Here is a 16,786-nt window from a genome sequence, read left to right as displayed (position 1 = left end):
TAAGGCAGTAATAGTGCAATTGTGCCATGGGGGTTGTGCATTCCCCATTACACCAGCTCAGGAGCAGCAAATGCACAAGTGGAGACAACTCATATAGGGTTGCATTTTTATGTCAACAGATTCAGTTCCCTTGAAGTTTTACCTCTTACCAAATGAAATGCAACCAGAATGATTTTGCATTTCCCGCTGTCACACAGACGGACCATCCCTGTTTGAAAAGCCAGAGCTCCAGCTGCCTCTGAAGGGTATAAGGCAATTCCTCTCGTGGGGTGCCAGGGGAGGTTTAGATTGGATATTAGGAAAAATTTCTTCACTGAGAGGGTGGTCAAGCATTGAACAGGCTGCCCAGGGAGGTGGTGGAGTCACTATCACTGGAAGTGTTCAAAAAATGTGTGGACATGGCACTTCAGGACATCGTTTAGTGGGCATGGTGGTGTTGGGTTGATGGTTGGACTTGATGATCTTGAAGGTTTTTTCCAACCTTAATGATTCTGTGATTCTATGTGATTCTGTGAAATTTAGGACCTTTCTGCTGACTGTGAGCTTCCTCCACACATGGGGCCACTGTGGTACCTTCCCTCAGCAAACAGGATGTTCCTCCACTGTCTTTAAAACTTTCCAAGAATTATGGGCCAGATTCCTGGAAAAGGTGTTGCTTTAACATGAATTAGGCTTGCAAAAAATAAGAGGAAAAAAAGTGCAATTGCTTCACTCCAGGGAGCATGCTTTCCCAGACCACCAGAGCTATACCATGATGGCTGATTCCCTTTAGGCTAGGCTTTCTGGTGCCATGGTACCTCGCAGCCTTTGATAGGTCTTCCTTACAATTGAGGAAGCTGCCTTCTGCCCAAACTGTTGGATTTGTAAGATGAAAAAGTGCCCAGGTGGGGTGACCTTGGCCAGCTGCCAGGCACCCACCCAGCCGCTCTCTCCCCCTCCTCAACAACATTGGAAGAGGGAGCGGGGAATAAGATGAAAAGCTTGTGGGTTGAGATAAAGACAGGGAGGTCACTCACCAATAATCATCACAGGCAAAACAGACTTGGGGAAAAAGAATTTAATTTATTACCAATTAAAATAGAGTTGAATGGTGAGAAACAAAGACAAAAACTAAACCACTTTCCCCCTACCCTCTTCTTCCAAGACTCAGCTTCACTCTTTCATTCCCTACCCCTCTACCTCCTCCCTGCTCCAAGTGGTGTGCGTGTGGGGTTGTGGTGAGTGCATAACAGCTCCTCTCTGCTGCTCCTTCCTCCTCATGCTCCAGTGTGGGTCCTCCCCATGGGCTGCAGTCCCTCAGGATAAACATGCTCCATCGTGGGCTCTCCACAAGCTGCAGTTCCTTCAGGGCATGCCCGCTTGCTCCACCATGTCGTCCTCCATGGGCTGTAGTGGGGGTATCTGTCTGCCCTGGTGTGGTTCTCTCCATGGGCTGCAGGGGAATCTGCTCTGGTGCCTGGAGCACCTCCTCCCCTCCTTCTTCTCTCACCTTGGTGTCTGCAGGGTTGTTGCTCACACTTTTGTCCTTACTTCTCTCTCTGCTGGGCAGTGTTTTGCCCTTTCTTAAATATACTTTCACAGAGGCACCAACAGCTGCTTTTTGACAGAAAACAGAGCTGGACACCAGGGAATCCCACCCCCTGGCCCTACAAACTTTAAAGGTGGCCGGTGCCCCGTCTTCAAGCAGTCCCCCAGACCTCAACACTACTCTTACTGGAAAAGTGCTCCAGAGCCATATTCCACTAACAAAGGCTCTCTTCCAGTTTCTAGCCTAAGTTTACACTTGGCTAGCTTATACCCAATTGTTTTGTGTCAACACAATTAAAATAGCTCATTTTCCTTCATGCTGTCTACTGTCATGATGTCTATGTAGGCTGCAATTACATTAATTCTCAACCTTGGTCTTGCTACACTCCCATTTTGCAAGACGTCTCCATTTCTCTTACCACCCCAGTAACTCTTCTGTATGGCTGATCTGATCTTTTAGAAGCAGTTTTCTTGAGAGCAGGTGACCACAGTGCGGGAAAATTGTGTATGCAGCAAAAGGAAGCCCCACCAGAGCCTCAGCCTCACCCTCCTGCTCTAGCACATTCCTCTTTCTACTAAAAACAGACTGATTAGCAAATAAGACTTTTTTTCTCCTCGCTTTTCATGGTAGCGGCTCTAAGTTGTTGAACAGAAGAGTCTCTCTCCTCTGCAGTCATTTCCAACTAAAGCTCCCATAGAAATCGCTGAAATTTAGTTATTGGTCCCTAAGGGGGAATTACACTAATCCCATCTCTCTTACTGCAGCCATCAAGGTCAGCTGGTTGTTGCTGTAGGATACGTAGTCTTCCTTGGCACTGACAGTGCTTCCTAATATTGTCATCTGCAAACATCAATGCAAATATTCTTACCTTTTATACCAAAGTCATTACTAAAACATTATTAATGTGCTCCATTCAGGCTGAAAGCATAGAGACAACCCGTCTTCTCATCAGTGTGACCCTTGCTTGTCCATAGATCCTGTTGCCGGTCACCACACCCTCTAGTTTAGATAATAATTTCTGACATTAAAAGTAGTACCTATTCTAGATGGATGGAAGATGTATTTCCTTTGTCTATACAGTATTTGATCAAACAACATTATGGGTAAGTCAGGTGTGATCACTTCCAGAAAAGCTGTGTTACATTTTTTCCCATTTTTTGTTTACTTTCTTGTACTCAACCATTATTCCCATTTCTGAAACTTTTCACCATACTGAAATCAGACTATCATCAAGCCTACCAGTTACCAGCTACTACTTTTTACATTCTTCCTATAGAAAATATAGTATCTACATTGTATATCCTTGAAACACAAGACATGTAATTCTTTTTCCTCCTTCTCCACATCCCAGCTTGGCTGACTTAAACAAAACACACTTACTTTTTTTATTTTTAACTGGACCTTTGTTATTCATTTCACCCCTTTTGTTTCAGATGTGTTTAGCACCTTTGACTTAAAATATAATGCCCCTGCTACTGCCATGTCACGGGAGCCCCGGGGACTCTGGCTTCCCCTGCTCATACAGAAACCGAGAAACATACAGATCTTGTTTTGTATATCCACCTATTTAAATTAAATGGATTGAAAGTTGAAAATCGAATTCAAGTTTGCTTTTTAAACCAGTTCTTGCAACATCCTGATGATTACAGCTAATCACCTTTGTTGGTTCAGTAATTCTTGGCAAGAGGATGACAGCGACAACGCAAGTTAGTATCTTCTGTACCAATGCAACTCCCAGCAGCGTTTCTCTAACACAAACTCTCTATCGATATTTTAATCACCCCCTGCACTTCTTCCAGGGTATTTCCAGCAGAACCCACACTGTCAAAGTAATTTGGCCTCTGATTTTATTTATACTTTTCTTCAGTGTCTAGCTTGCTTACACATCTCTTTTTTGAATAACGCATACCTTTTAACAACATATATTCCAGTCTCATACAACACACACACATTTCTGTCGACTTAAGCCTCAAGAGAGGAGGTAGAGGCAGCCCCCAGAACAGCTCTCCATTAGGTTTGGGGCTTTGGGGGTTGCTTTGCCCCAGTTTTGATGGTAGAATTCCTACCGGGAGCTCCAGCGCATACTTACTATCTGCCTTGCATTAAGTAAAATACACAATCAACCACAAAGATTTCCTGGCTTTCCAGAATTGTTCTCTGCTTTTCCACTACCCTCTGCCAGCTCAGGAATCCCAGTGCCTGGCAGACCCCAGTCCCAGGGGTGGCTTGCACGTCTGTGACGCAGCTCTCAGGGTCTTCACACCAGAGTCGCCATAAGAAAAGCCATGTGCTGGGCATTTGAGCTTACCTAGCCCCTTCATAGCTGAACAGAAGTATTCACCTCCCTTTCCATCACTCGGGCTGTAGGGCCCAAGTCTGGGAAAGGATTTGGTCCGTTCATGAGCTGCATGAGATCTTAATATAACAGTTTCAAGCTTGGTCATCCTCTCTTTGCAAATAGGTACTGAAGTGTTTCATTCTCCTCAGCCAATTTTACATGAAACCTCTCCATCCTATTGGCAGCAGTTGGTCTTTTTTCATCCCTCCAGCCTTTACAATTCGAAAAGCCCTTTTGGAGGACTCTTTTATCATCCCAAGCACCAATCACAGTTACCTCTGTTAGGAAAACTGCAGGTGATTAGGGAATTCAGGCAATCCAAAGGCTGTTACTTGCCCAAATTGGAGAGGGCTCAGAAACAATCACTTAAGGGCAAGGGGAGCTATAAGGAAATTGCAAAAATGCTCCCATTCTGGAGAGAGGTATTGTTCCCATTTTACAGACAGGATATCCAAGGCAGAAAGTCCCTCTCGGCCACGTTAAGCTTTGCTCCCGGCACTCATCACCTCGGAAGCATTCAGGCTGCTCTGCATTCAGTGAGTCAGTAATCCCAGCAGGAGGTTTAATCCATCACATGGACAAGTTATTTCTAGAGCCAGGCAAGGGAACAGCATTTAGTAACAGCACAAGGTTTCTGCAAGGAATTTGTTACCAGATCTCTGGTGCGCTGAATTTCTCTGAATATCTGCAGCTGTCCTTCCATCACAATGGTTCTTCCTTGGCCTGACATGGGATGGGGTAAAGCATTAAATCTGTACAAACCCACCAGAATTCAGGCAGAGATCATCAAAAGTGTTTTAATGATTAAACCATGTCAAACATTAACAATGTAGGTATATTCAGATGAGCCAAGGGTTTATTTCTAGCACATTTAGACAGCCTATTTTGAACATTATAGCTGCTGTACTGAGCTATGTAAAGACTCTGCAAACCAGTACCTAGAAATGAAGACACACACACAAGCTCTGATAATGTAAACATAACAGACACTGTCTCCCTCAAAACAAGGAATGAAAACCCACAAGGCTAATAGAACTTATTAATTCCCTAAGAGATGTGCAAAATTCTTTTAAAAGATTTAATTTTTTTAAAAAATTAAACATGTTAAAACTGGCATTTATATAAATATCAAAAAACAAATAGTTAAACTTGAGCAATGACCAGTAGAATGTCTTGTACAAGTCAATTTTTCAGAGCTCAATGAATATTTTATTCATAAGCCAAACTGCACTATGGCAGATACCAGAATACCAGCGATAGATAATTGGCTTTGCAACCAACTCCTCATATGTGCAAGGCAAGATTTTACAAGAAGGACTAACTTTAACAAGCACTCAAACCAAACCCTCAGATAACAAGCCAAAACATTACCGGTGATATACACAACTCACGTTACAGAAACAGACATTGCCAACACATTTCAGTAACATTTAAAAAATATTAGGTATGACTTACGACTGTTTAATTTTGCTTGTTTGGGAAAAAAAACCCCACATTTGTGTTAGGCACGTTTTAAAAATGAACATATGCTACATGAAGAACAGTACAAATACCAACTTAAATACAGACAATTCCATCAGGAAAGTATCTGTCTTCGTTGTTAAATACGCTTTTGGATATGTCCTAGACTTACACAGTAGCTCCTTAAATGTGGATATGGCTATGGTAATAACACTTGAAATTCTGCCAGTTTCCATATTAAAAACCACTCTTTATTTAGCATTTAACAATTCTCAGAAATAAGAAAAAAGAAAAAAGGAAGGGGAAAAAAAAAAAAAGAGAATAGATGGGTCCACCCTGTATATACTCTAAACCTTAGAGACAATATTTAAGTCTTACTGGACTGTATAAGCGCCAATTAATTTTACATTAGTGACATACTTCAAATAAAAAAATAAGATCTATTAAAAAGGTAAAATAACTTTTCCATCTGGTTTGTGACTACTTAGTCAGTTAAAGCCAAATATACAAAACTACATGTGCCATTTCCAATTTCACTGTGTCGTGTACGAGATACGTAACATAGTGTATCACATACAGACAGTAAAATGATCAATGGATTCTTCTAAATGACTTTTTAATAAAAAGTCAGTCAACTGAAAAGTTGAAACATACCCTAATTTTTAAACCAGTAATAAGCTTTGGGCCCTGCTTTTTAATTTAAGGCATGTGTGTTTATCTACTGAAACCAGCATCGTACAAATTACCTCTACAATCACATGCATGATCTACAGTAAAAAAAATGGAGGTTTAGATTACAGTGTTTTCAAATTGTGAATCGTAATTCAGCACCTATCATATTGACTAGTAAGGCAACAGCAGTGTCGGATACTATGATAATACTCCCTTCCACAGTCTATAGCGGGGTCAGTGGCAGCCCAGAATTATTTTTAAACTTTAACCTACTTTTATGTTCTGTATACAGTTTCTAGGGTGTTTGCACTGGTTAAGTCCTACATAAATCACACTATTCTAGGCAGGAATAGTTACAGTAGCCGTTAGAGTATTAGTGCACAACTCTCATTGTGCTTACAATCAGATGATTTTGTTGTTGGGGTTATCAAAATGGTTTTTCAGTTTGGTCTTCAATCCTTCCTTTGTTTCCTTTGTTTCACATTGTTCTCAAGGGAAGAAAAGCTGTTTGTGTACCCGTTCACAGTGGCCGTGGAGCCATTCTGATACTCTTTCCTCCTCGAGGACGCCTTCTTGTTGTAAGTCTAGAATATATGGAAAGACACATGGTTTTGCTTAAATAGATATAAATAACCGCTCCCTCAGACTAACTCAAGCAACTCGAAAGTAAATTTGCATCTGTCATTTTTAAAGACCTCGTGCCAGTGGCAGAGCCTAACGAGATCTACCATTTCTTGTGTATGAGGCTATATTACACCTTTCATTTATCACAGCAAGAGAATTAGTTCACTGGAAAAGAAAAAGGCTTGTTGGGTGATGGTGGCATTGGTAGCGTTGTGTTAACAGCAAATTAGAAACAAGGGAAGTGATTTTATGAGCAAACTATGGCAGAAGAATATACTCAAAATGACAAGTGAGGAAGCAGATTTGATGCACTGCAGGTGAGTATCTCAAAGCAAGCCAGAAGAAGTGGGTGAACAACAACAGTGAGGGAAGTTCAGAGAAAGAAATGTGAACAGAATTTGCACTGGTCAACAAGGGAAGCAAAAACTAAACAGGATCAGGGAGGCTTGGGAGACCAAAAAAAAAAAAAAAAAAAATTATAGACAGTGAAAAAATATACATGAATTAGTCTCTCTCAAATGGGCTCAATTGCCTGACAAGAGCATGTTTCCCAAAACATGTATGTGTGAAAGAAAATTAAATGGTTAGAAGTTAAAATGTGAGTAAAACTGATGAAGAAAGTCAGGTAATATTTGGAATATACTATCATGTTTAATTAGCACGTTCACATGCAGCAAGTGACATGAACCACAGAACTGATTTTAAGAAGTACCAAAAGATCAGACAGGGAAGCCTGCTAAGTTTGCCTCCATGAATCAGTCTTACTAGACCTGAAATCAGGTCTCAAATCTTTCAAGAGAAGTTTAAAACACATAACAGAGTTTGCTTGTTTGGGGGCAGTGGCCTGTGTTGGTTTGATTTTCTGAAGATGGGTACATCTTTGCACTGAGCCTGATTTATGAACTATTTGGAACAACACACACCAAGTCTGGATCTGTTCAGAAATGGAATCAATTTTGTAGAAACACAAGTCAAAACTTTTCCATATGGAAATATGAACAAATGCCTGTAAAGGTGAGACAAAATGAGATTTCTGTATATTGGGAGTTTGAGAAGTTTCTCTGGATATAAACCAAGCATTTCCTCCTGAGAGAGCATTAATGAACAACTCCTTTGGGTGCTTTGCAGGCTGCTGTTTTATTTCAGACTGGAAAGCTGTTTCTTATATAAAGCTCTTCCTCTCCCTTATCTGCAGTTAAAATTGCATTTGTGAAACACCTTTTCAGTAAGCACAAATTTTGCTTACTGAAATTACTAATAGTTCTGAATTACAGATACAAAACATCATAATATTCAAATCTGGAGGGCAGACCAACAAGCACAGTACTTTAAGAATGTATGCATGTTACTGGAAGATAGCAAAAGGATATTTCAAACATATCTCTCTGTAAACAGCTTTCCAATGAGATACAGCCAGCAGAATGCTACGAAGAGTTGATGAATGTCACTTTTACCTGAATATAGAAATTTGTGAAGAGGATAATCAAAGAAATCATGTAAGAAATCTGGAAATACAGCCATCCCTGAGGAAATGCACATGGCCAAACAACACCACAGCTGGTCTGGAAGATTGTCAGGACAAACTGAGTCTGGGGAGAGAGAAGAGGAAAAAAAAAAAAAAAAAAAAAAAGGGAGAAACGAAGCACATTAATGCGAGGGAAAAAAGCCATTAGTGACCAAAATCTCATTAGTTATTACGAAAACAAGACAAAAATATGTAATACTGTATGATTGACAAGTTTATCTTCTCTGTCTTACTAACAGTGTAACCTGAGTTAGCAGACATTCAGGCTGTGGTATTCTGTTGTTTAAATGTTTTTATTTAATTAATATTGTTCCATTTTAGACCATTAGAGTAACTTATGTGGAACTGATTTATCAATATACTGAGGAACAAAGACCACCTTCTTCCTAGTGAGAGCTCACTGGGGTTTGACTCTACCATCCTAACAGAGTAGATGCGCATCTCACTGCTTCAGCTGCCAAAGATCTGGAGTCACTGGGTCTGTGCACAGATGATCCTCTCACACAGACATGGACTGCCTGACATATAGCTCCAGCATAAGAATTTTGGGGGTAAAGGCTGCAGGGAAGCTGGGGAGGCAGGAAGGAGGATGGGGGTTTAATTATCTTCAATTATCTCTTTTGGAAAAACAGTTTGGACTTAAGTGCTGCAGCGGGCCATAGGCAAAATTCATCCTTACATGAAGGCTACCAGATTAGGGAATGTTTATTTAAAAAGGGAATGACTTCTTGTGTTCTGCTCTGCTGTTTTGCTGCCCTAACAGCTATGCATGCAGAGCAGGCAGGGAAGTGAAAGCAGCTATGACAATAGCCAGGAGAGCAACTGAAGCAAGCAAGACACTTGCCCTCCGCTGCACTCAAACAACCAGGCTGAAGAATCCAGCCTAAATCTGGAAGGAAAAAAACCCCAAACCAAACCACAAAGCAACCCCTGCCCCCCAACAATGATCCCCATTGCTACCACACTTAGCCATCCTTCAGGAAGGAAGAGTGCTAAAAAAAAATCAAAGATTTTGAGAATCAACACTGAATTGCTGGTAGCAAATGTTATTAACCATCACCAGCAAATGTTATTAAACCTATTCATAGCTCTGAGACTGTGCTAAGGGGGGTTGTGTGGGGGAAAGATAACAAGAAAGGCTATCTCTAGGCATCAGTTTCCCCACCTACAAAATGGGGAAGACAGAAGACCTATGCACGCTTCCTTGTGGCATTCTGACATGTTATACACATTGAAACCTGGTTCTTGCGCAGTATCACTACAGCATGGGCCACATTGCTTAACTTTGTTGTTCTTTTCACCTCCAGTACATAGCATTCGGGCTTTGTCACTGCACACACAGGAAACAATACAAATGGATGCAAGGAGTCCAACACAGAATTACAAGAGAAAAAAATCTGCCCATTTAAAGTGCAGAAGGAGACCAGAAATATTGAACAGTTTTTAATAAACCATTTGCAACTGCATGCAAAAGTGAGACAGAAAAGCCATTGTGCCGCAGGACTAGACTGAAGGGCCTTGTTCGCTGTGGACTGTTGTACTTGCTTTCTGGTCTGTCATCTCAAATCAGCCAGAGCACAGAGAAGAATGTGTTAGCTCAAGGAAGCTTGGAAGAAAAGCTTCTCCCTCCTCCCTAGCTAGTGAGTCCCGGAAAACCCAACACTGCAACTCCCAAATACATCTAGCCACAGAACATGTGGAGGTGGCGAAAGATCCACTGATCTCAGTACTGATTCGTGCACACCGTCAGTCCCCAGCTCCCCATCATCCTAAAAACAGAGCAAATGGAGGTGCAGAAGCTGGATTTCCAAGGTGATTTAGGCACTTAAAGATGTAGAATCATAAAAACATAAAATCTTTGGGTTGGAAGGGACCTTTAAAGGTCATCTAGTTCAACCCCCTTGCAGTGAGCAGGGACATTTTCAACTAGATCATGTTGCTTAGAGCCCCATCCAACCTGACGTGGAATGTTGCCAGGGATGGGGCATCTACCACGTCTCTGGGAAACCTTTTTCACTGCCTCACCACCTTCATTGTCAAAAACGCCTTCCTTGTATCTAGTCTAAATCTGCCCTCTTTTAGTTTAAAACCATTACCCCTTGTCCTATCCCAACAGGCCCTGCTAAAAAGTCTGTCCCCATCTTTCTTATAAACCCTTTTAAGCACTGGGAGGCTGCAATAAGGTCTCCCCAGAGCCTTCTCTTCTCCAGACTGAACCACCCCAATTCTCTCAGCCTGTCCTCACAGGAGAGGTGTTCCATCCCTCTGAGCATTTTTGTGGCCTCCTCTGGACCCGCTCCAACAGGTCCATGTTTTCCCTGTGCTGAAGGCTCCAGACCTGGATGCAGGACTCCAGGTGGGGTCTCACCAGAGCAGAGCAGAGGGGCAGAATCTCCTCCCTTGACCTGCTGGCCATGCTGCTTTGGCTGGAGCCCAGGATAGAATCCCCTCCCTCTACCTGCTGGCCATGCTGCTTTGGATACAGCTCAGGATATGGTTGTCCTCCTGGGCTGTGAGCACACATTGCTGGCTCATGTCCAGCTTTTCACCCACCAGTACCCCCAAGTCCTTCTCACCAGGGCTGCTCTCGATCCCTTCACCCCCAGCCTGTACTGATACCAAGGATATGTAGAACATAGTAGCCTTCATCCAGCCCCGCCAAAATTTTCTGACTCAGGAAAGACAAGAGGACCCCATCACTAATGCAAGAGCCTGCTGAAGCACTGAAGAGCCAGCCACTCACCAGCTGCCCCTGAGTGATGTACTTCTTCCACCACAGATAAGGACGCATTGCTGGAACAGCGGACAATCCGTAGTAGGAGTACATGAGGACGTGGATAAAGCTGTTCAGTGTGGCACCAAAGTAAGCTAAAAAAAGGACAAAGAAAAAAGACAGTACACTGCATTACCAGGAACACGATGTTTCATGGAACCTACAAAAATAACAAGTTCAAAATGTTACTATTTAAAATATGATTTTTCTTAGAAGAAAGGCAACAGATTTATTCCTTTTTCCCATGATTTTTTTTCTGCTCACCCAATGGAGTGGCTGAGCTGCTTTGCAGCTGTGCAGTTTATACCAGCCTTCTGGTTTTGTTTCCTTGATTTATTCTTTTTCACATCTACATCTGGCTTCTCAAGGGAACTGAGGAAGCTGATAAAAAGGAGGCACGTAAACACGCACAACAATGGATAGCTTCACCCATATAATTTTAGGTTTGTTTCAGTTCTTTCCAGGCAGGCACCTATTTGGTCATTTATAACCAAAAGCAACCAGGTATCTTCAGAAACTGGAAGTTAGATGTTTGTCCTTGTTTACAGCCCCTTTAGTCAAGGGGGGGGCAAAAGAAAGTTTTAGCTAAAGCACCAAATTGCATAGTACTGTGATGACCAAGCAGAACATAAAGCTTGGAAAGGAAGAAGAAAAACACATCACTAGAAATAGCACAAAAGTATTTTCAAGACCACACAAACACCAGACAGACTCCAAGTATCTGCACTTCTGACTGTTGTATAAATAGGGATTGACTTCCCTGGAGGAGAACGTGGTTCCAGATGCACGCTTTTTATAAGTTCAGCGTTACTCACTGTTGTGCTGACAACACGAAATAAATATGAGTTTCTATGTTGTTTGGCTCAGAAAACAGAGTCCTGAGCAACGCAGCCTCTCGGTCTGCACTGCCGGTAGTTCACATCCGCTGGATCTGAAATGGTTTCTCTTGGATGAGTGTTCAACAAAGCCAGTATCTATAAGCTGCACATCTGAACCACAACTAAGCCACGTTAATGCAGTTAGGAAACTAGACGCCAGCTAACGGCAATGAAATTAAAGAATCAAAGCAAGATAGCCAGAGGTTAGCAGGATTTAGACAAGAAAGATGTGGAAATCTTCCATTTAAGATGTATTTGGTCAAGTTCATTAGCGCTCAGGGAACCAGATTTTAACTGAAATCATTTGTTATGGCTACTGGTATAATGACATTAAATTAGGAAAGTGACATCTCAAGTGAACTTGACAGATACAAGGACAAGAGTCGCCATTAGCCATCTTGCAGCTGAAAAAAGCTTCTGGTCCCGAATTGGAAAAAGAGTATTGTTTCATTAGAGGGTCTGCACAACCACAAAAAAAGAGAAAACAAGGTTGACAGGTATCAGACCTGGACTATTGTAGCTGGTCAATGTCACACTGCCATGTAAATTCTGCAAACTACATCGGCGTGCCTTTTCTAGAGGCCCTGCAGGCAGCCAGTTGCAATAGTTGCAATTCAGCAAAGCAGCTTAATACAGGACAGAACAAATCCTGCAGCTGAAGGTACCAGAAATGTCTGGTTTGACCAAAAGAAAACCAAAACAAGGCCCTTGTAGCAAGTGTTCCCCACCAGAACCCAGTACTTACAGTGACCACAAGGCACCCAGTTCATAACAAACCACCAAATGTTCAGCATCGTTGCATGGTGATAGACATGCAGAACAGTGATCTGATGATTATTTTTCCGCAGAATGAAAAAGAAGGTATCCATGAATTCGATGAGTTTGGAGAAATAGTACCACCAGAGGACACGTATGATCTAGAAAGGAGGAGACAAGTTTTAGAAGCACTGCACATTGCAGGGGGCTTTCAACCCTTTTGCTATATAAGTAATTAAAATCCAGATTCTGTCCTGCACTACTTGGATTGAAGACACTGCTGAGATCTTCTGTAGCACTTCAGCCTCAGGATACCATAGGAGATCTAGGTACAAACCCATAACTACAGCTGAAAACAGGATGACAAAGACTGTTTTATGAGGCTACTGCTGTGCATCTGGGATGTCCTGGGAGAAACAGGAATATATTTAATCAGAGTTGGTCCCACAGTGCTCTCTGTAAAGGAGAGGTCTTTAACAGTGAACAGAAGAAATCATCACCACATCTCAGAAAGAGAAGGGGAGTAACAAGACACAGTGGTTGGATATAGTCTGAAGACCAAGTCCTTGTTTTTTGACCTGAGAACACTTGAAAATTTACAGATAATCACTCCTCAAAATACCAACCATGAATACATTGTAGATTAACTATTATGTTTGACAATGCATTGTCCATTGTACTGTAAAAGGAGTAAAAAAAGCATATCGTTTGAACAAAATCCACATAGTCGATACTCTTCTGCTCTCCACTTACACATAAGTAGACAATTTGAAACGTTATTAGGTATGTCTCGATTACGTTACCTTCATATCAGCTTCTCCTCCACTGTGCGTATCCTGACAGAAGAAATTGTATCCTCCTTCCCATACTCCTGTCACCAGCTGAGAAGATCAAGGAATAAAGTGTCATTTGGGGAGAAGGCTGCACCCCATGGCACATGCAAACCTTGACAGCAGCTCTGCCAAGACATCTGGTGTCAAGGGACTCACAGGCACCCAAGTGTAGCATGAGGCTGAATTCAAGCTCCAAGCAGTGATTGAATCATAGCAGAGGGGGAGTTAACAAATTCTTCCCATTGGAGTATACCAGAATAAAAATAGAGGGTAGCATCTTATCCCCACTTATCCCACATACCGTGTGTGTTTTGCACAGGCATATTCCAGACAGATTCTTAAGAAATGTCTTTCCTTCTTGGCTGATGATCTCATTGTTGGAGAAGGTGAATGACCAAAGTAAGTATATTTTTCTTCTGATTATTTTTGGAAAGAAAAAGTTGTATTTTAAAGAAATTTTATACACAGAGATCTGACCACAATTTTTTTAACCATGTAGCAGAGCAAATCTTCAGCTTTGCTGTCCTTAACAGCTAGCAGCTGATATATTACTGTGTTGTGATTCTTCAAGATCTTTTTAAATAATTCATTCATCCTAAGTACATTACATCCTTCCCAGTACAAGTGACTTCCTCCGCAGGATATGCTACTGCCTGCCTGTCTTACTGGCCTAGCAAATAACACTTCAAACAAGACAGAATTACTTTTAAGAGTAATGACCAGCTATTAGTCACAAGAGGGTGACGGGGAGCCCATTGTTGAGGGGCTGGCTGAAACCTCCGGAGAAGCAAGAGGCAAGCCAGATGTCCATGTCCTACTTTTTCATGGGTGTGAGATGGAGAGGCAGGTGGAGGGTGGGATGGGAGGAGGGAGCGGTGCAAGGACAGGAGCAAGGTCCCCTTTAATATCGCAACAGAAGAGATCACCGGACATTGTTTGTAAAGAAGTTTTTCCTCTTGGGAATAACATGAGGAGAGGAGTAACAAATTTAGACGATTCCCAAGTGAAAAAAAAGAATTGTTAGGTATCCCAAAAAAACATTTTAAAGGCAGATACAGACATCCCGCACAAGCAAGTCATCCATTTTTGGCCTTATCTACGCTCGGGCAGAATAAAAAAAAAAGCTTTGCGAAGCCATGGTGGAAAACTCTTTGTACCACAAGTCATTTAAAATGATCACTTGCTTAAAGGACTACAATAACTGTTATGATTAAATGCTTCTCAAAACTGTGAATGGGAAGCTAATTCTAATAAGTACAATAAAGATTATCACTTAAATGATCTACCTTTTCCTAATGCTATTTCTTTCACGCCTCATTTTCCCCCTAACTTAGCTTTTAAAATACCCAGTCAGCCTCGGTCATTATTTTTGACCTTGTGAGATAGAATTATGGCCACTATTTAGAAGGAAAGAAAAAAACCAACAAAAAAAAGACATCTAGTTATTTCATAACAGATAGACCTGGAATTACCCCATGTATTAGAGATAAATCACCACCACCTTGCCACGGCGAGAGCAGGGCCGCCGCGCACACCAACGGCAGACCCAAGCAGCTTCCCTACCCAAGCAGCAAAGGGAACACAGCCACGGGAGGGCTCCTCTCCGGGCTGTACGGCCGGGCAAAGCACGGCAGTTTGAGCGGTGCCCTGCGAAAGGACCGGCTGCGTCCCGGAGCAAGCCTCGCACCAAAGCGCTCTTGGGGCGCCGGGGAAAGCCCGCGGCTTCGCGAGCGCCCGCCAACCCTGCAGACAGAAGGCCGCATTGTGCTGCGATCACGTTGTTAAGAGCTTACAGATGTTTTCATGCAGCTCTCATAGTTCAAGGAAGTGTTAGGGATAGAGGGATAATCACAATGTTTATATTGCCGTTAATCCAAATCACTAACGCTGCGGTCCGTAAACGTCCCCCAAGTAAAGCACAGTGAAATCCAAAGAACTTTCCCTGCAAGCGACGCAGGTTCACTACCTGAAGTGTGAGGCAAGCGAAGGTGCCTGGATGGATCCCACCGCTCTGAAGGGCACAGGCACCAGTGTGGCTGTAGGTAGCTTCTGCTAAACCCTTGTTTCCAGAAGAGCGTACGATAACATGCTGGGAGCTGTAAGACCCTCGCGGCCACAGGGTTTTAAATGATAGAAGCAAAGCAACATTTGTAGGAAATGGTAACACTTTTTATCATATAAATAGTAGAGCTACAAAAATAATTTAATCCCTCCCTTCCCAAGAGGAACTAAAAGGCAAAAAGCTGCTACCGCTGCCCACGATCTGCTGCTGCTGCCCACAAACCTTGCTTGGTGCAACGCAACACACAGATAATCCTTTTCCCGAGTTAGCCAGCTGCTCCTCTGCCCGACACCGCTATTGCCTGCGCCCACAACACTTCCAGCACATGCTGGAAGGCTTCAGAAAACAAAACCAATGGGCCACTCTGAGACCTGACCGCAAACGACTCCCAAACGGCTGTTAGGCACCGGGGAGCTGCTTAGTGTCACCTAGAGAGCAACGAACAGAGGTGTCACAGCTTGCCAGAGTCCTTTAAGTCCTTTAAGAGTCGTTTAAGTCCTTGCTTGCGCTTGTTGTGGTCGGCTTCCAGGATGGCCAGAGTTTCTAACCCCTCCTTACGGCGACGGTACAGCAGGTCTCCCCTTGCCCAGCGATGGGGCTGGTGGCTCCTCAGCCACCCCAGGCTTGAGCCCACCTTCCCCTGCCCACCGTCCCAGAGGAGTCCTTCATCTTCAGGCTGGCGGGAGCCCAGCCTCGCTAATGGCACTGCTGATGCGCAGCCACAGCCGTGTCTCCTCTCGAGAAATTAACCTGTCCACAAAGGCCTGACTGCAGTAAGTCTCACCAGAGTACGTGACTTTCACACGACACAGAAAGGGAGAGCTCCTTCATAAGCCAACTAAAATGGTACTCAAAGTCAGCATTAAGTCCCTTGGCTCGGGGGAAAACCTTGCAGCTCGAGGGTGTTTTTGGGCTCAAGCAACTTGTACTTCCTTCTCCTGCAATGAAATTATTTTTTTTTTTTTTATATTGCTTTCATTTTGTAATTCCGTTGCTGAATACTTTAAAATGCTGTGGCATGTGCTTTTTTTGTCAACTCCGCTACCAGAATAAACCAGCACACTAGCACCAGTCTGACTGGGCTGTAGGAGAGGTGTTCCTGGGGAGGATTTCATTTCGTCATGATAAAACCAAAGTCTGAGACTCGCTGGAGAGGGGCAGATAAGGGACCCAGCACTGCACCACGCTGTCAAGGCGTGATGGGTTTACGAGCTTCAAACCAGAGCTAGACTAGAGTGAAAAGAAACAGTGTCTGATCAAAGAAGGCAAATGCCTGCAGAGACAGGAAATGTCATCGTTACTTGAATAGTCACCTCAGGACAGAGATAAGGGCTTC

The 16,786-nt window shown here is 42.9% G+C and overlaps 1 protein-coding gene across 1 annotated transcript in view; it reads right to left on the bottom strand.

Moving 5' to 3' along the window:
* Nucleotides 1–4,637: 4,637 nt before the first annotated feature.
* The window catches only part of ELOVL5 (ELOVL fatty acid elongase 5), an 18,217-nt gene continuing 6,068 nt past the window's right edge, over nucleotides 4,638–16,786 (bottom strand). Inside the window, exons 3-7 of the mRNA XM_010288532.1 lie at nucleotides 13,359–13,436; nucleotides 12,545–12,716; nucleotides 10,892–11,016; nucleotides 8,078–8,212; nucleotides 4,638–6,583 (exon numbers count right to left, since the gene is read on the bottom strand). Coding sequence (XP_010286834.1) covers nucleotides 6,452–6,583; nucleotides 8,078–8,212; nucleotides 10,892–11,016; nucleotides 12,545–12,716; nucleotides 13,359–13,436 — 642 coding nt within the window. The 3' untranslated portion in view covers nucleotides 4,638–6,451. The remainder of the gene's footprint in view (nucleotides 6,584–8,077; nucleotides 8,213–10,891; nucleotides 11,017–12,544; nucleotides 12,717–13,358; nucleotides 13,437–16,786) is intronic.

The sequence above is a fragment of the Phaethon lepturus genome, unplaced genomic scaffold (assembly GCF_000687285.1).
Source record: "Phaethon lepturus isolate BGI_N335 unplaced genomic scaffold, ASM68728v1 scaffold7166, whole genome shotgun sequence".
NCBI lineage: Eukaryota > Metazoa > Chordata > Aves > Phaethontiformes > Phaethontidae > Phaethon > Phaethon lepturus.
The sequence above is the reverse complement of the archived record's forward strand: the minus strand, read 5'-3'. Positions and strand labels throughout refer to the sequence as shown.